The sequence below is a fragment of the Crocodylus porosus genome, unplaced genomic scaffold, assembly GCF_001723895.1.
Source record: "Crocodylus porosus isolate Cpor-Errol unplaced genomic scaffold, CroPor_comp1, whole genome shotgun sequence".
NCBI lineage: Eukaryota > Metazoa > Chordata > Crocodylia > Crocodylidae > Crocodylus > Crocodylus porosus.
This window is the reverse complement of record NW_017728918.1, coordinates 89,703,961-89,723,784: the sequence shown is the minus strand read 5'-3', so window position 1 is coordinate 89,723,784 and position 19,824 is coordinate 89,703,961. Positions and strand designations below refer to the sequence as shown.

The 19,824-nt window shown below is 39.7% G+C and overlaps 1 protein-coding gene across 2 annotated transcripts in view; it reads left to right on the top strand.

Annotated features, from left to right (window-relative positions):
* The window catches only part of FYN (FYN proto-oncogene, Src family tyrosine kinase), a 167,429-nt gene that overhangs the window by 109,852 nt on the left and 37,753 nt on the right, over positions 1 to 19,824 (top strand). For both annotated transcript variants that reach the window (XM_019537928.1, XM_019537927.1), the window contains exons 3-7: positions 5,768 to 6,025; positions 6,537 to 6,633; positions 10,019 to 10,117; positions 12,389 to 12,492; positions 17,872 to 18,021. In XM_019537928.1, coding sequence (XP_019393473.1) covers positions 5,779 to 6,025; positions 6,537 to 6,633; positions 10,019 to 10,117; positions 12,389 to 12,492; positions 17,872 to 18,021 — 697 coding nt within the window. In that variant the 5' untranslated portion in view covers positions 5,768 to 5,778. The remainder of the gene's footprint in view (positions 1 to 5,767; positions 6,026 to 6,536; positions 6,634 to 10,018; positions 10,118 to 12,388; positions 12,493 to 17,871; positions 18,022 to 19,824) is intronic.

Below are 19,824 nucleotides of genomic sequence, written 5' to 3'. Positions count from 1 at the left end.
TGCAGGAATCTGAGAGGTGTCCCACTGAAGATGAATACAAGAAAGATGTGTGTCTTTATTAGGACTTTGTCTAATTTTTTTTTTTTCCTGGGATTCAGGTGCTGCCCATCCAAACTCATGGACATTCCTACTGTTGATGTTCTTAAAAGAAATTGCACGTCAGATAGCCGTTGTCCACTTAAGTCTTATACATCCACTTTCCCTTCTCTAACTATTAACCTCTCTGCTCTAGTGCTGGCAGAAACCAAACAGGGAACAAATTAGGTCAGACATGAGAGGCTGAGAAAAGCCATAAAGAAAAAAATAGAAGACAGGCATGTACAGCCATAGTTTTTCATAGGATGTATGTAGCAAGCATTATTAACTTTGTCTTATGCTCCAGCAGGTTAAGTGATTTCTGGAAGGTGGGGGAGAAAAGGGAAGACAGAAATGGACTCTTTCCAATTGACTCTTATAATCCCCTCAAATGTTGAAGAAGGACAAGAGTGAATTTAGAATGAATCCTGAAGCTTGGAAGCAAGCTCTGTGGTTCTGCTGACAGGTTGGAGCTTCTCATTCTCCTAAAGTATTCCCAGAATTATTGTATGAAACAACTCTTCTACGTGCAGACAAGAGACAGTAATCAGCATGCCCATCTCTGCAAAATGCTTTGCTTTGGACTGGTATGACATAGCAGTAAGAAATCACATAGGGCTCGTTTTCCAGCTGTTCAGCCAATAGATGTAAATTGTCACTCATCATCAGCCCACTCGTGGTGCTCAGGCTGTTAGTTGCTGCAGGCAAGCAAGTAATTAAAATGCTGAAACTTTCTGCTCATTCCACTAAGTAGAATCTTCAGGGCGATGCCTTAAAGGGTAGCTTGTGAAAAAACAAATTGATGTGATTGGAGCTTTTTGCTCTTACTTCTCACGTGACTCTTTGTGGACCCTTTTTTTGGCACATGCCTTTGTCCCTAACATTTATGACCTTTTGCTCGGGAACAGCATGTCTCTGTAATTTTTCTGTATATCCCTAAAATCCAAATATACAATGTCACAAACAACTTTAAAAGGATCATAGAAGGCATAGAATATAGTATGACCACTACAACAAAAATGCAGCTTTATATACCACTCGGCAACCCCTTCTTTATGAATTCCATCTCTGTATTTCTTCGCTTGCTGACAAACAGCCACAGTGTGGTGTTTTGAATATCAGACATCCTACTTTGACTCATACAGTAATGGTATATTTGATGTCCTGAAGTGATGCATTCTGGAATACTTCAACAAAACAAAAAATACCAGTAGGATATATTCATGGAATATTTTTAAATGAGCTGTGCTGGATATTTCCCTCAACCTGCTTAATGAACATATTTGTCAACAGGGATCCTGTTTTTTTCTGAGTAAAAAAAATCCCAAATTTTCAGGTTAAAAAAGTAACCCAAAATCCACATTTTTCCACAAGCAGAAATGAGCTGCTCCCACTCCAACTCATCAAAAAATGTCTTTTAGTCTCTTGTAAGAATGAGTCCAGAAACACAGTCAAGATCAAGATCACAGTCCGGCACATCCTCCTAAGAGCAGTGCTGGCATGCTTGGTGCTGCTTTGATGGCAATCATGTTTACACATGTTTACTGTGTGGTACATATATAGAAGTCAGTGAAAAGACTGATAAGGGCAATCCAAGATCTACATGTTCACTGCAGACATGGCATGTTGTTGCAGAAGGGAGGAATGGATCCAGGAGATGCCAGGTCACGGCTCTTATGCTTGTAATGTGCAGTACGTATAAAACTAGGGTAAACATCCATCCCATTTTTTCTAGGATGTTAATGTTAATCTACCCTAGGCTGCCTGTCATGTGGCCCTCAATGGCTTGCCGAAACTCAGTAAGCGGCCCTCTGCCCAAAATACTTCCCCACCCTGATGTAGCACATGCTTGCCTGGAATCACAAAAGTTGATCTAGAAGACCTAGTTGGTCACTTATGCTCCTATGTGTTATGGGGAGAAAAAACCCACTTACTAAAACTAAAATTAGTGAATACTTTTCACATCCTGATGGAGTGTATTTAGGTCACTTCTGTTGACTTTTTAGTCTTGACTTCATTGTGTGTTAGTTTTCAGAATCAAGTCTCCTAGGAAATGTAGAGAAATATTACTTTAGTAAGCAGTAGTCCTAGCTTTATTTTAACTAAAAGCAGTTAATTTTAAGGTGTTACATTAAAACAAATAATAATAATGATAGAATAAATGTTGTATCTTTATCCATGAATGTGTCTACTGCTTGGAAAGAAAGGCTCCTCTACTAAAGTTAACACTCCCTATCCTGCCATAGAGTGGTTGGATTTCAACTATGTAACAGAGACAAGAAAAAGGCAAATATCACAGTGGGCATTCTCTGTTGTCTCTGAGGAGATCTCAAAAAAAATAAAGCATGTAAATATTTTATATTACTCTTGAAAACAAATGTTGGTTGCTATTTTGTTTTAAATATTTGTTCAATTTGTTTGGAATTGAAAAGTTAACTATAAACTGTTTATTTGCTCTACTAGCAACATCAATGACAAATTGTGAAATTGACACATGACCTGTTAAATGGTGTTTGAGAGAGACTGCATTTCCGTATGGAAACTTACTGAAATCTTGTTCACTTACCGTAAATTGCACAGCATGTTGGATGAACACTGTTGTATGCTCCTCTCTAGAGGGCTTGATATAAATTCGTTCCAGATTTTGTTTGGTGATCTCAGCTTTGCATTAGTGACTATGTTCAAACCTTCCAGGACCGTAAATGCTGACAACCAGGATGATGAGACTTTAGGATACTGAATGTCTGCACTGTGATACTGACAATTAGTTCTTGCAATCCAGTCACTGATATAACTAGAATAGAGTTGTCAAATGGAGATTGTATTTATTATCTGTGAAATCCCTGGAGTTGTCTTGAACCATTTCAGGCAATGCATTTGTTCATTCTCCCACATGTAACTATGCATGATGCAGCTTGGTATCTAGTTAGTTTCTCTGAGCCAGGAATGGATAACTTTTCAGTCTTGGCTTGAAAAAAATACTTGTATGTGTTACACCCTTTATCACACTTTACAAGATACTGCAATCAAGTTATCTTTATACTGGTGTTGTCTAGACACTATGACAAAGTTGAAAAAGACAAAAGAAAAAAGAATTATCTCAGATTTTCACTTTTCATCTAGTTCTCTCTCAGGCAGTCTTCATGCTGAAAAAAAGTAATAGGGAGGAATCAGGTTTAAAAAATAGTTGCAAGGGAAGAGGGCCATTGTCTGGTTGGTAGTTCTTAGTTAATAATTGTTAATAAGAGCATGCAGAATTGCTTGCCTTGCAGAGCTGTACATTTAGTCCACAGTAGTACTGTTTTCTAGTGTGTTTGCTTCCTCAGCATTAACTCCTTGAATAATTTTACTTTTGTGGCCACTTGTAATTTAATCTTCCTCTCATTGACTGACTGAATGTGTAACTCACTTATGCATGAATAGCTCATCAACTAGTGTGAATCAGTACAGCTCCAGGAACTTCAAAGAAAGTATTTCAGTTCACACCAGCTGAGCATTTGTGTATATTCAGTGAAGGTCAGTTGAGCAACAGTGATTGTCTGGCTGTGGAGATTTTGTTTGTTTGTTTGTTTTTGTCTGAATTTCTACACAATACTTTTTCTGAAGATTTTTTTTCTTTTTCAGTTTTCTGGTCCATTTTCCCCTCCCCTCCTCTTTCCTTTACCTTCACTCTCTTGCCTTGCAACTTTTCCTATGACAAAATGGTAAAAGGAGATATCAGAGGCAGGAAACCCATTTTCTGTTTTTTACTAAGGAGGTACCATTTTGAACCAAAGGGAATATGTCACTGACAGAAGTCTTCTGAGTAATAAAGCTTGATTTTTACTAATGCATTTTCAAATGAGAAATGTTACCCTTCTCTAACATTTCACCTTTTGAAAGATATTGCAATTTCATAGTCAGAATGCCTTTAGAAAGTACTTCTACAGGTTGAGATTCTTTAGGCAACTTCTCTTTATCTTGATTTGGAATTTCCCTTACACTAATATGTTGTGGTTTTTATTTAGGTTTTATTTTGCACTTTGTCACAAAGGATATTGAGAAGGACGAGTGCTTCTTGGTAGGGTAAATGAGTGCTTCTTGGTAGGGTAAATTAGGCCACATGGAGCTCCACTGTGGTTAAACTACTACTGGAACACAAGCAGAAACTTCAGATATCTCTAGACTATACAGCAGTTACAGAAAAACTGACTGTGGTATAAGCATACGCATATGGGTATCCCTACCATGCACCCTAATGGAGAACTCATAACCAGCTCCATGCAGCGCATCTTTCTCTATCCTGTCTGGGCAAGATAGCAAAGCTGGTACATCAACCAGAGTTCCCTGAACCAGCTATAAACCATATTGAAGTGTGATCGCTGCTCTCTCCCTCTGCCCTCTTCTTGCTGCTGTTTCTTCAGGCAGCTGAGACCATGTCTGTTTCTTGAATATAGGACTGGGCTTTTACATTTCTGTTAGTAGACTTTACAGTGTCTCTAAGGAAATACTCTTGAATGAAGACATTGTCTTAAAAAGCATAGAGAAGTAGTAGAAAACAAGAAACTTTGGCCACAGGTGAGAGTCAGAATGGCTGAGACGTCAGGTATGAATGGGACCATCTTGTATAGTACAGGTCAGGCTGATGTACTATATTGATGGTTTCTTTATTAAAAATAAGTGTGCCTATAAAGGAATTTGACATTTCTAAGTATGGGAAATCTTTTCCAGTAGGTGCTCTTTTATTTTATGGGACAGGTGAATTCAAGAAGCAAGGCAGGCACAATGTGAAGTATCACAGGCAATCAATAGATTACTGAATATTTTAATTTTCAGACCACTAAGCTGTAGGTTGGTAGCGTACTTTTTGGAAATTCACAAGTTTATTAAAGCTAATTCCTGTGCTGATGTTAGAGATAAACATACAAAATCATCAGGTTAGCAGCTACAAACACATGAGGACTTAAAGATTGAATTTGTGTTTACTTGACATAGCATAAATTAAAGGAACTTGTATTTCTAATACTTTCTGCTGCTTTTTTGGTGATGTCTCCACAGACAGAAAACTATGTACCCTAAACAAAGTTAAAGTGAGGCGTACAATACTGAGGAAGGCCTTGCTTTTCTACTTCTGCTGTTTCCACCTTTCTAATCCATAACTCTAGTGTCTTAAGTGTTCACTTTTTACTTGCCCTGCGTCATGATGCCCATTGATCACATAAAAGCATCAGCATGGGCTTTTAACTTGCTTTACCCCCATGTGAGCTCAGTGCTGTGGATTGCTCAGCACTGTTATTAAATTATTTAGATATCTGTATGTGGATTTAGGAGCCTAACTTTAGACTCTTATATGTGTAAGTTCTGCTGTGGCCTCTTCCTTCTTTAACTCCCTTAACTAAAGAGGCATGTGATGATTAGGGATTGCTTCTACTACCTGCCCAGGTGCAAAGAAAACCTCCTAGCAGTGCTGGCTAAGGGGTGGGGTCTAGTAGCAACAGCTACTGCATTGGCAGAGTACGCTCAGTGGTCCTCGGATGGAGCCGAGGGAGCATCTCCTAAAAACTTCTTCCAACTCCTTGATATTTATCTATAAACGTTGAATTTTCACTCCAGAGTACTGAGCTTCTGAATAGCTACCCTAATTTCTTCCTAGCAGCGTATGTGAATTGCATGAATGTGACAACACTCATCTCTCCTCTCCTTGTTCTTGCAGGATTTTAGATAATGGGCTGTGTGCAATGTAAGGATAAAGAAGCAACAAAACTGACAGATGAGAGGGATGGCAGCTTAACTCAGAGTACGGGTTATCGCTATGGGACAGATCCCACCCCACAGCACTACCCTAACTTTGGTGTGACTTCAATTCCAAACTACAACAACTTCCATGCCACAGGAGGCCAGGGATTGACTGTGTTTGGTGGTGTCAATTCCTCTTCTCATAGTGGGACTTTGCGTACAAGAGGAGGAACAGGTAGGGCCTAATATGAACTTATAACATTGGAAATATGTCTACACAGCAGACAGAGCAGCATACATATTCCAAGGCAGGCTGTAAATGTACTGTCTTGTGTTCCATAAGCAGTCTAGCCATGGAGTTGTATGCACGTAAATTTATCCTGCTGAGACATCTGCTGTGTAGACGCACCCTGGACCCATCATTTAAAAAACTGTGTTTAGAGACTAAAGAACACCTGCTTTCAGAGTAGTCCCTGAACACTAAATGGCTTCACTGACTTAATATCTGTCTTTGGAAAAAGTCATCTGTGACAGTTGATCATTAAAATAAACATGACTAGGAGGAGAAGTAAGTGCGAAGGGCTGTGTTGTGCCTTTAAAGCTGTAACTGTTAACTCACAGTTATAAGCATAGGTGCTAGGTAAGCCAGCTACCCACAGTGACTGTTTAGGATAGCTTTTTTGTACATGTGCACATCATCACATGATTTTGCAATGGGATTGTTAATCACACATCTCTTTCTGTAGGTGTAACTCTTTTTGTGGCGCTTTATGACTATGAAGCAAGAACAGAAGATGACTTAAGTTTTCACAAAGGAGAAAAATTTCAGATACTTAACAGCTCGTAAGTTGTAGAGGCAAAAAGATTATGCATTTTAATTGTTTACATGAAAGATAACTTTATAATGCCAACAATTCTATTTATCTGCTTAATCATTATAGTCAAATGCATAGATACTCAAAGAGGATACCTAAGTCTTTATATTTGCCTGCTTTTGTGTTTTTCAAGATTTTATTCTAGAATATATTGCCAAGACTGCATTGAACATTAAAGAGTGATTTGTTATAATGCAGTTCTGTGGTTATAGTCGCTTGATGGTTTTCATATCTAATGACCTCAGTTCACAAGCTCTAACTCAGGCTAGTAACTAAGGTCACAAGCTTCACAGGCAGTAAGAAAAGTTGTGGGAGCCAAATAAGATCCAAACCAATTGTCTTCCATGTTTCTATGCCAGAAGGTTTAAAAGAAGAAATATAGTCCAGTCACCAGAACTTCTTTTTATGCATGCAGAGGGCAGCTCTGCACCTTTTTACAGTTACATTTGAAGAAGAGCTGCATTTTAATCTTTAAATACAATTACTTCAAATGAATGTAGCTACTGTCCATAGAAAAATACTCATTTAAAATTAACTTCTGAAAGATGACCAGGCCACTGAGCTACTGTCAGTCCTATAACCAAGTACCTTATTGAAAGCTTTTGTTCTGTGCTGTTTTGCAACCATACAGAAATAAAAATAGATAATATGGAAGGTACACAGTATACCGGAGAGCTTTGTGGTCTTCTCATCCCTCCTTATTGCCATAATTTACAGCAGTGGGGCAGATACGTCCCTGAGGTAATTCTCTTACATTTAATAGAATAACGGCAGGGCTCCATTTGGCCCATTGTGCATTAAAGTGACAAAAGTCAGGTAATTCTGTGGAATATTTCATGAAACTGTGCAGCGAGAGAGCTTTGATGTAGATGAAAGCACAGAAGCTTCAGTTAAGACTTGTAGAGGGAGCAGCAGTTTAAAAAGCTCTACATCTAAATTAGCAACTGCAAAAAAAGTGTGACAAAAGATTTTACATTATCCATGTTTTTACAGTGCCTGCCACCCTCCTAGCATGACAGACTTTCTACATACTAAGCCACCACTTGGGAAAAATTCAATCTTGTTATAAATTCCTTTAAAATTCCAATTTGTGAAATCAATGGGAGCTCAGAATAACTTGCAGAGCAATGTTATTTGGAGTCATTGTGGGGCATAGAGAAGTGATTCCACCCCCACATGAGCATTTGCAATGTGGACATTTTCATACTGCTACATATTTTCTCTAGGAAGCTTTATGAAGGAGAAAAAAATTGGCTAATCAGCTACTTCCTTGGGAGCTGATAGTATTCAGTCCTTCTGATCCTTCTGATAATCCAGCATTGTGTACTTGAAACCTTCAAAACTTAACTATGCTCCCAAACTGTTAAAAAAAAATTAGGTAGTACAAGCTCTTTTAATTAAAAAAAAAAAAAGCTTGATCTTTCTGATTCTGTTCAAACTGAAAATAATACAAGAACCGTCTTTTCTATGCTGTTCTGGTTCTGTTCAGAGTCATGAAGTGCACAGGTGCACTAGTTTTTGTTTTTAATTTTAAAAAAAAATCTAACTTTGAATCTAGAAATGATTCAAGTTCATATTTGGGGTGCAAGTTCAGATCAGCCATGAATTTTCTGACTTATTTCTTTTAGCTCTAAAGTGAATGTTGGATTGGATATGAAGTGATATAAAATGTAATTAATTCCCCCTCTTCTCTGGCAAAGGTTTAGGTTTCTTTCTTTTGGAGCATGTTATGATATGCAGCAGGTAATATTTCTGCATATGATAAAATACCTCCACCTAGTGGAATTTCTGTGCTATAATCCTTTGAAATAGGAGAGATTGATGATTAATCTATCCATTGTGCGATATTAGAAACAAAGAGTGCATGGAGGATTTGAACAGTATTGTTAACACAAGCATTTTGTATCTCCCCAAAAATATTTTTAATGAGCATGCAAACTTCAGCTGCCTAAAATTTGGTAGATAAATAGGTTTGGCCCAATTTTCAGAGGTGCTAAGCACTCATGCTGTGTACCAAAGTATAAGGAGTGCTGTGATTGCACAATGGGTTTTGAAAATCAGGCTACCTCTATTTAGATGTTTTACCTTGGGCCCCTACGTTTTTAGAAACAAGTTGCATGTTACGGAGAAGCTAATACATGCAGCCTGCTTAAAACAGGCTTAAAATGTTTCCACTCATACAATGAATAACAGAACATGGGATTTTGGGCTTTTCAAATCAGGAGTTCTTAAGATGAAAAAGAACATTTCCTTTTCAATAAAATGCCTCTGTTTTGAGTTGTTCTGTTTAAATTTTGAGGTTTGAAAAATAGTTCTTTTTTCTGCCCATTTAAAATAGCTTTCCCAATCTCTGATTCCTATATTGGCATTTGCTTATTGAAGGCTTTAAGATGTGATATTCTGTAAAATTGTAATAAATAAATCTCTGTTTTCTAGATGAGGAAATTGAGCCATTTAATATCTGGCCCAAAGAAACAAAAAGGAGTCCTTGTTAGTGGGAATTAGACGTCAGAAGTGTCTGGCTCACAGTATTATGACACTGCTAACCTATGAATCATCTCATCCTGTGAAAATCTGAAAAATAAACAAGTTTTTTAAAAAAACTATAATGTTCCATTTCACCTGATTTTATTCTAAGGGCATCATCCTGTCCTAACTCTGTCCTCCCTGTTACTGATGCACATCGAAGTTTTGGATGTAGCGTACTGGAGCAGGATGGATCCAGTGTTTTTCTTTCAAAAGCCTTCAGGGAAATGGTTTACACAATGATTCAAAAATTAATCCAAATCATTTATGCTTTTAAAAAGCTTCTGTTGGTGACCAGAGCCCAATTTTCAAATGGGAGGGGCTTAAGGACCTTTCCAAAGTTGTGATTTAATAACAAGAGCAAGGAAATGGCGTTGTTGCATTATTAAATTTCTCTCTGATCATCGAAACAGAAGTCTGGATGTCCTACAAAGATTGTGATTTTGGCAGTGTGTGGATCCAACCTTGTTTCCAAACTCTTTCAAGAGTCTATATTGGAAAATAACACACTCGTCCCCAACCATACACACATTTATTCTTAATTTCAGACTAAATTCCTCCCTGCCTGAATGAGATTTCAATAAGAGTTACAGCCATTCATGCCACAGGGCTGCCTTTAGAAAACTCCATTTCTGACAACAGTTCTTTTTTAAAAATGAATAGACGCAACTGTTTTGGCTTGAGTGCAAACCACTCTCCAAAGTGCATCTAGGACAGAGGGGTGAGCTGTTAATTCTTAAAGCTTGTGGCTGCAGATAACATTAGCAGTCAGATAACTTAGCAACTGTATTTCTGTCTCTCATACTTTCTCACCTTTATTCCTACAGTGAAGGAGACTGGTGGGAGGCACGTTCCTTGACAACGGGAGAAACCGGTTACATTCCCAGTAATTATGTGGCCCCAGTTGACTCCATCCAAGCAGAAGAGTATGTTTTCTTTTCATTGTACAGACCCATTAGCACTCATCTTGCAGGAGATGTGAGAAATTTGTGTTGATTGATTGTGGTGATTTTCAAGTGACTTGCATAATTTTTATTTCACTTCTCAGCTTCACTGATAAATAATTAAAAACAAAGGGAGAACAAATTTAGCCATTTTTCAGCTGGAAGGAAGAACACCCAGAGAATAAAAAAGATCTGCATACTTATAGTTTACACTGTTTCTTGCTTTAGGCCAAAGTGCCCACAGTTCACCCAAATTAACTCACAAGAGCCCTTGGGGACAAGTAATCTGCATAAAACAATACAGATTGCATCAGCAAGCACCTCTACTGTGGGAGGTTGGCTCACAGAGGGTGCTGAGAGACATAAAAAAAACCAGCCCACGCTTTACCGGAAGAGGAAGTGTGTTAGTTCAACCCAGCTCCCCAGCATCTGTATAGATTGGGCACTTCAGCGGGGCTTTTTGGTGCTTTTATATTAGGCAAAAGCAGCAAAAAGCCCTGCTGGAGCACCCGATCTATACAGATGTTGAGCAAGCCAGGTCAAACCAACACAGTGCCTCTTCTGGCCATGTGCTGCGCTCAGCATGGGGATGTGCCAAGTTTAAAGTAAAGCGCTGTTTTTTGGTGGGGTTTTATGTCTGTAAACAGCCAGCCAAAACACACAGCAAGCACTAAAACATGAAACACAGGGATGTATCATTTCTTTGGACTAATGTGTGGTTCCACTCTAAAACTATATTTATCTCACAGTGGACACATTGGGCCAATTTTGTTTTAGAACAAGGTCCTTTTGGGTGACCATGCAAACTCATGTTGTAAAATTTCCCTATTATAATAAACAGTTTGTTTTCAAATGAGAAGCCTTTTAAATTATGAGGTGCTCAGAACCAAGAAACGACTAAAGCACAGTGATTCCAAGAGACTAAAACCCTGCAGAATCATGATGATTTCATTGTGCCACACATTCAAATTAAAGCTAGATGGAAACCAGCTATAATGTTGTTACACATTTTCAGGTATCCAGGTTGTAAACATGTTGATCTAGAGGCAAAATGAATCAAAACTCGTGGAAGAGGTGATACCTTTTATTAGACCAATTAGATGTTTACAAACAAATTATTTTATTTATTTGCAAGTTTTTGGGCACCCTTACCCTTCATCAGGCACCAGAGAGAGTAGAGATTGTAAAAGTTCTCCTAGGTAGAAACAAAAATTCATATTTCACAGGAAACCCGAAGGTGTGGCAAAGTCTCCTGTTTGTTCAAGTTAGGCATAGAAAAAGGTTGAAAAAGTGTTTTTACCTCAAAGTTGTCTGGTGGCTTGCCAGACAACTTTGAGGTAAAAACACTTTTTCAACCTTTCTCTATGCCTAACCTGAACAAACAGGAGACTTTGCCACACCTTTGGGTTTCCTGTGAAATATGAATTTTCATTTCTAGCTAGGAGAACTTTTACAATCTCTGCTGTCTCCTATCCCTGATGAAGGGTTAGTGTGCCTGAAAGCTTACAGATAAATACAATAATTTGTTTGCAAATATCTAATTGGTCTTATTAAGGATATCACCTCTTCCATGAGTTTTGATTCCTTTTACACATTTTCAAGCACTAACATTGTAGCTGATTGGCTCTTTTTGTAGTTGTATAACACTTTTATGGATGGACATTTTTACGGCATGATAATTACATTGCACATGTGGCCGGGCTAAAGTTATTGCACAATTAACCAGTTAATTGTGTAATATACACTGTGTGTGGCCTTAGCCATGATGCTGCAGGAAAAAGTGGACTCCTATAGTCAAGCAACCACAGGTTTATAAATTATTCAATATTTTTTGTTTAAACTGAAGTCTAAGAAATGCTGCTGATTTGAAGATTTGTTCTTTTGTAGCTCTCTAGTGGATGAATGATAAAAAATGTTTTCAGCTGTATTTCTTCAATGTATCTCCTCCATTATGTGTAATGCACTAAACTCGGGTAAACCTTGTACATTGGCACATCAGCAGGAGAACATCAAATAGATGTTGATCATGAATATTCTCTGTCCCATTTCCTATCCTGTCCCACAGATTGACTGTTCCTCTGAACTTCTGTGACAGCATCTTCAGAGGTTCCTTACTTCTGAAGAAGGTGGACCAAAGCAAGATATGCTGAAGTGGCCCACAGTTAATTTAAATGATCTAGTTAGGAAAGTTGAGTGACCCTATTGATTACTCTGCCCAGCACTTTTCATACTTCCTCTGATATTTTTGTTAAGGTGGTACTTTGGCAAACTTGGTCGAAAAGATGCTGAGAGGCAGTTGTTGTCATTTGGAAACCCCAGAGGTACCTTCCTTATTCGGGAAAGTGAAACCACCAAAGGTAAGATGACCAAAGGTGTTATGATCATAAATGATACCTTTAGGAGGGAAGTTGTAGCCCGTGATTGTGACAGATCAATAAATGTCTCTTTCAATAAAACTATGGTGTAGAATGATGTCATGTAGTTAGATTGGGTATACCAATGCATGCTTTTTTAATCACTGCAGCTCAATTCAATGCAAATCATTATTTGTCACAAGCAGAATGCATAAAGCCTAGTTCCTTGACCAGATGTAAGTAAGAAAGGTATAGCAAGCTCTTTCGGGGCTGAGTGAGGAGGGGAGGGGTAGAACTATGCTAACCACTGGAGAGGAGGGGGAGGGAGGGGAAAGAGAGAGGAGTCTTACCTGGCCAGGATCTCCTCACTTGGGTGGCAGAAGTAACTGGTTTGGGCTGCTACTGAAGAACAGGTAGCATCACGGGCTCCCCCCAGTGGCAAGGTTGTGCCTCCCATGGCAAAGCCTTCTGGTGGGGAGGGCATCATTCCACCCTCCTCAGTCCCCCAAGGTATACTACTGGATGTGGGACTATGCCTATCCAGCTCCTATGAGGAGCAGCAGCAGAGTTTCCCCTAAATACTAAAATTTGGTTACATGATGAACACAACCTTCAAAATACGTGCCAGATTTGCACAAGGTGATTTGACTCTGCAGACAAACTAAAGTGCTAGCTGTAAGCAATCTGAATTACCACTGACCCTTGCAGTGAAGTCTTACGATGATTCGTATAACAACCATTTCACTTTTGATCAAAGTCTGCAAGAAAAAGGAGCATTGTACAGTAATGAGTTGGCATTCTAAGTAGATGGATCTCAAGCTATTGATCTGACTTGGGAGACTAGAACCACTTACATTTTCCAATCTACCCTCTTTTTATACGGTAGATCTTGTCTAATTTTCCACATGCAAATGTTTAGGTTGCCATGTATGTCAATTTATTTTTCATTCTGAAGGTCCATTATAATGGAAAGTCAATGGAAAGTCTACTGCTTCAAAAGAACAGTTTCCAACACTGCAGCTTCCCCGTAGGGTAGCTAGTAGCCTGGCATTCTCACCAGGGCCAAGGCATTGCCTTTAATAATTCAATATGGCTTTATTTGAAGATTGATTTCAGATGTTCAGTGTCATTGACTCCTCCTTTTTATGTGAGGAGCATGTCTTGAATCCACTCTGAGAGATTGAAAACTCAGCTGATATAAGCATGTTTGAACCTTGCAGGAGGTAGCTGCATGGATAGTTGTATATAATGCTATTTTTTAGCCCATTGGGACTTTGTTTTTTCAAGTGATATATTTTCAGAACTTCTGCACCATTTCCCTTAGGTGAATCAGTTTTCTTTTGCTTTGTAGAGAAAAAAAAGAGGTAAGCACATTAGAGATGTGCTTATAACAGCAGTCTCAATTTTTTTTTTGCTTTCTGACCTCAGGATTTATATAATTACTGGACAAGTTTATATCAAGGCTCTTGTACAGGAAGTGTTATTTTAAATAATGATACATGTCCTTGGTCAAGATTCTTACTTCTGTGCTCTGAAAGTGAAAATATAGCAACCCTGCATTTCAGAGAAGAGAAAGTAAAACAGCTGAAAGGATGGGAAAAAGTATATTCTCTGTCACTTGATACTGTAACATCAGGATTTCCTAAAAACCTGCTGTAGCTTAGCTAACAGTTCTGAGCAGAAAGCAAACAAAAAGCAGAAAAAAATCACTGGACAGAATTCTGTAGCTTACAGTGGTCACTTCATGTCTTAAAATCTGTGAATCGGTGAGGAACGTGTTAAGTATTAAGCCTGATTATTTTAACAGTTAATATAACCCTTTTTGGTCAGGATTACCCTCTCTCCCACTTCCAAAGAAATAAATCAAATCCGTCTTCAGATCTTTTCAAGCCTGATTCCCCAGACACTTCATCACCACTTGTCTATATGATCATACACCCCTTTCTAATCTCCACTCTTCCAACTACTGCTTATAATATGCCAACAGAGTTTTTTTTTTAAGTTCATAAATATAGTTCTTTTGCCTGTATCTCTGCATATTTATATTGACTAATGGTGCCATAATGAGCCTTGCAGATTACTGAACAGAAAAAGGAATCACATCTCTTGCTTTTATCTAGTAATAGAACTAAAATTCAAGTCTTGCAATAGGATCTGAAGTCAGCAGGGCTTCACAAGGGGCCACCCACTCAGATCTGAGTATTGGACTGGAACCTAAGACTTGTTTACATTTTCCTGAAGAATTAGTAATATTAGTCAGATAACCAGTGAGTGTGACTAAATTAAAAGCAGCTGTTGTGAGGGGTGCACAGCCCACAGATGCAGAGCTATCTAGGTAAATGACTCCACCTGAAGAGTTCTGTGAATAGGACTGTGGTGTAAGTACGGAGTATGGGCCACAGACAGGTGTTCATTTCTACAAGCAAGAATTTCTGTGAAATTCTTACTGCAAAAAAGTAGCCCAGGAGCTGGAGCATATATGCGTTCCAGGCCCCTGGCTAGAGAGCTACACAGGCTGGTTCCTGGCACAGGAAAATAGCCCCCACTCTTTACACTCCCCGAGCCAACCAGCCAACAGGGGGAGGAGACTAGTGATCACCAGGTCCAGTAAAAACAGGCATACGTGAATGAGAGAAACTAAACAAGGAACTTTATTATGGAGCAGTAGGCACCCTCTCCAGACCCTTGGTCTTTCTCTATAATTAACAGCTAAAGGAGGCACCATCCCCTAATTGCAAAATCTTTTAAATTAGGGAGCATCTCTAAACTATAACTTCCATAACAGAGGGGGCACACTTTGCTGCAGCTAGACTTAGGGAGCCTTGCTGCCATGGCAAGGCAGCCTGCCTCACCTCTCGTTAGTCTGGGTCAGCCTGGAGCAGCCCAAGGTGAGGTGGGGGCATTCTGCCATGGCAGCAAGGCTACATGAGGCTTGCCAGCACAGCACAGTAGTCTGCCTCCGCCCGCAGTACTTTGGGCTGACCCAGAGCAGTAAGGCTGAGGCTGGGGCATTGTGCCGCAGTGGAAACTCCTTCCAGGAGGCTTCTTGCCTCAGGAGAGTGCTACTCCTCCTGCCAACCGGATGAGTGGTGGGACAGGAAGGCCATTTTCCTACAGCAGGAACCCAATCCAGGAAGGATTTCCAATAAGAGAATTCCCTGCCCCCAGTCAGCTGATTTGCAGGAGGGGGGTACTTTTTCAGGACACCATCCTCACAGGGCTCTCTGACAGGGGTACATGGGCAGGCTGTCAGGGAACCAGTGCTCTCCGTCCTTGTTTTCTCCTTGGAGGGAAGAAGGAAGAGCAGGGGACTGTTGGATATCAGCTGTCTTCCACTCTCAAGAGAGGTGTCCAGCTGTTCAGGTTGGATCGGGATGAGGGAGAACTGTCTTAGAAGTATCTGATCTAGTTTCTTGCAGAAGAACCAGTTCTGTCCTGCAAGAAATCTCTTGAGTGGCCATGTGCTCTCTCTTTGTTCTCGGAGAAAGGCTTTTCTTCTGGTACAAATGTAATGCCTGTTCGTGGCCCTGGTTTGCTTCCAAAAAAAGAAGTTCCTGACTTCGCAGCTTGGAGAGCTGACACATATAAACCTCAAAACAACAAGCCCCTAAGTGTTCAATTTTTGTTCCAAGCTCACAGAAAGCTCTCTCTCCTCTTAGCGCATCTCCCTCCCTCATAAAACAAAATCAAATATATAAATGCTGACAGTTTTTTAAGGTTGGCTCTTTTCCTCATATTCAGGGATGAACAACATTTGAGAGCTCTTCCAAGCTGGCTTAGAGGGTCTTGCTTACTGGAGCTCAAGTCTGTGGTAAACAGCTCACTGGGATCCTGTTACAGTCCAATATGACCAAAGGAATTTTTAAATTTCATAAATCTGACTCCTTGCAACAGATGTCTCCAAGAAGGCCTGCAGAGACATTTTCCATGCGGAAAGTTGGTTGCATAGCTGGTTTTAGCGCTGTTTCGCTCAAGATAGTTCCACGGGGGATCTTCACATGTGATCCGGGATGGGGCGAGGGGTAGCGCTATTAATTAGAGCGGCTCTTAGGAGCTCTCAGGAGCTGCTCTAATTAAACTGCCTGTAGTGTCTCGTGTATTCAGTGTCCTGTGCTTCAAAATTGCAGGAGGGGCAATTTAACTAAAGCTCGATCGATGAGCTACAGTTAAAGCACCCCCACTGCCATTTTGAAGTGTGGGCACACTGAATACACATGACACTGAGGTTGCTGGAGCGTGCTAATTAGATTAATGAAGTCCGCTCTGACACACTCTAATTCGAACATATCGGAGCAGGTGTCGAGCACATGTACAGTTGTGCCAATGATGATTAAACCTGTCAGGTAATTTAAAAGGTACAGATAGTTTCCATACCCTGCCAGTCAGTATTGTTTGACGGCAACCCCGTAAGCTGGAGTGACTGGTTCTGGTGTTTTGGGTTGTCTGAAACTATAGAAAAGGACAACTCACTAACTTATTTTTGTTTATTCTTATATAAAGCGTTTGTCTGTGATAACCCAAGAGGTCCCTTCTGTGTTTGCCTCCTAACTGAGGACAAGTAGCTTAATAATGGTTTGTCACAATAGGGTATTGTTACAAGCTTGAATCAATTATGACCGGGCACCTACTCCTTTAAGCTTTGAATAAAGATGCCTCATACCGGTTTCCTTCAGTTTTGAAGTTAGTCGTCTGCTCAGAAATGCTGTAATTACATTTCACTTTTTGTACAAGAGAGGACCAGTTTGTACCTTTGCCTTCTACCATATCTAATGATTAGAGCCTCGCCTTGGATTTAGAGCAAGAGGTTCAATGAGCTGATATAGGTTTGTGTTCCTGCCAAGTGTTAATGTTGCTTTGTTTTTTCTCTCGAAGATGGTTGTACTTCAGCAGTGATCAAAGAGATTGCTGCATATAAAGCTTGTTTATTGATTGATTGTTAATGTTCCTGAAGCAATTTGGGATTCTTATGGACAAAGTGTAGTTATAAATCATTATCTCCAGTGGATGCCGTAAAAATCTTGACATTTGACACATTTTGGCATTTACCTAAACCACAGTATTTGCAGTGTAACCTGACACTTACATGAGAGAGGAAATTCAACAAATTTAAACAGTAAATGTTAAGGTGTGAATTCTCATTTACACTATAGCCCCTCACTCCAGCTGGAGCAGAGGAAAGTGTAAATGTGAGTCCACCTCCAAAATTATAATTGTTGCTCACTGTAATTGTGTTTTACTTACCTGTTCTTATTTAAAGTACAATAAATACTTGGTTTTCTAGGTGCTATCTTTACTGTCTAATAACAGCTGACTTTTAAAAACATTCCATTATCTAAGTGCTACTTACACATTATTTCCCCCTGCCTCCCTTCTTTTGAACAGGTGCCTATTCCCTGTCCATTCGTGACTGGGATGATATGAAAGGAGACCACGTCAAACATTATAAGATTCGTAAACTTGACAATGGTGGATATTATATCACAACTAGGGCACAGTTTGAAACTCTTCAGCAGCTAGTTCAGCATTATTCAGGTAACTTTGCAGACAAACGTCCTGTACTGTCAGCTATTGTAAAACAAAAATGTTTGCTGCTGAGCTCTTTTCTGTATAAGGTGTTTTAAGATGTCGTTTGAGCTGTGCTTCTACTTCATTGCAATGCATTTTTATTATCCCTTTCCCATTGCAGTTCTCAATGGTTTTCTATGCCATTCATAGGGTACAAAAGGCAGTGAAATAACTTGCTTATCTTTTTTATGATTTTTCTTCCTAAAATCCCCAAAGTGCTTTTGTGCAGTCATCTAAGCTACATACCTTATGAACTGCACAACTACTGCACAGGGGCACAGGAGGGTTCTGGCAGTGGAATTTTCCTGATGATTCCTGCTGGGTGTATTGCATTTCAATCATTACTTTTTAAATACTCAGTACTTGTAATGGATATATCATGTTCTCTCAAAAGGAAGGATTTTGTAACTTCCAGAGTTTAAACTACAGACTAGCCCAAGTTGCCAAGTTCATACCTGAGATAGTGACTAGCAACAAAACTCAGATTCATAACTGCCAGCAACAAAATTCAGATAAGTATTTGGATTCAGAATCTCCCAGAGACCCTGACTGTCCTGATCTGATGTTTTGGTTTGGGCTGATCGGTAGTGTAAACACCTATTTCATCACCTGCTTTACTTTCTGATTGGGGTTAGCTTGTGCCACTGCTGCACAAAATGCCATGACATGCTATCCTGTTCTTGTAGGAAAAAAACAGTAACGGCACAGTTTTCACAGCTGCTCAGCACTGACCTAAAGCTGTTTCTGTTGAAAACAAGTGTTAAAAATCCTACTGACTGAGTAGAAGCAGAATTGGGTTAGCACTGAGCCCTTTGGAAAAGCGTACCTTGGTGTTGCGCCTGTTGAATGTACAGAACCTCCCTTTAGCCACAGAACAAGTAGCTTGTGAATACCCTCAGGGCAGCTTTCCTTATGCTACCATTTTCTAAACTGCGAGCATGTCTCTGCTAATTAATCTTGTGGTGGCAGGATTTTGTGCTGTAGCTACCTTTTTCTCCGATGGAAACTGGACTGAAACCCCAAACTCCTTGTGGGGCATCTGACAAATGTTAGATAAGGACAGCTTTATGACATCACCTCCTTGGTAGGGTGAAAGTCTCTAATGCATGCCCTGATATTATACCATGCTTTCAAACAGAGGTGGGAGGAGGAGAAAATAAATGCCTCCAGCTGCTTTCACTGAGTTTGCAACCACTGATATTCACTGCAACATTTGGCCATGACAAGATATTCATTCTTGTGAAGGGCCTGTACCCATTAATTGGTGCAAGGCACAAAGGTGATCAGTATTCTTGTCTAAATTACTCTGCGGGCTGGCTTACACTGCAAGATAAAGATGTGACTGCAGCTTGCACATGCATAGACATCTTGAACTACCTTTAAGCTAGTTGTTTGATTTGAGTCTTGATAGTAGCAGGGCTGCAGTGGCCTGGGCTTCAGTATAGACTACACAAGTCTGCTTAGGCGACTGGGTAAAAACCCAGGCTGCACTATGCCTAGAGCCCAGGCTGCTATAGCCATAGTTCTATCAGTATCTGGGCTAACTAGTTTAAAGCTAGCTTGTGTATGTCTCCACATATCAGTCGCAGGTTCATATTGCAGAGTAGACATACCCTTAATGGAGTACCATCCTACCATGATGCACTTCAGTCCAGAAGTATATAATCATTTCACACATTGCACAACCTTTGCATTTGACCTATGATCACTAGTACTAACAAACAACAGAATATATCCGTAACATTGAAAGTACCCTCAGTTAATTTCACC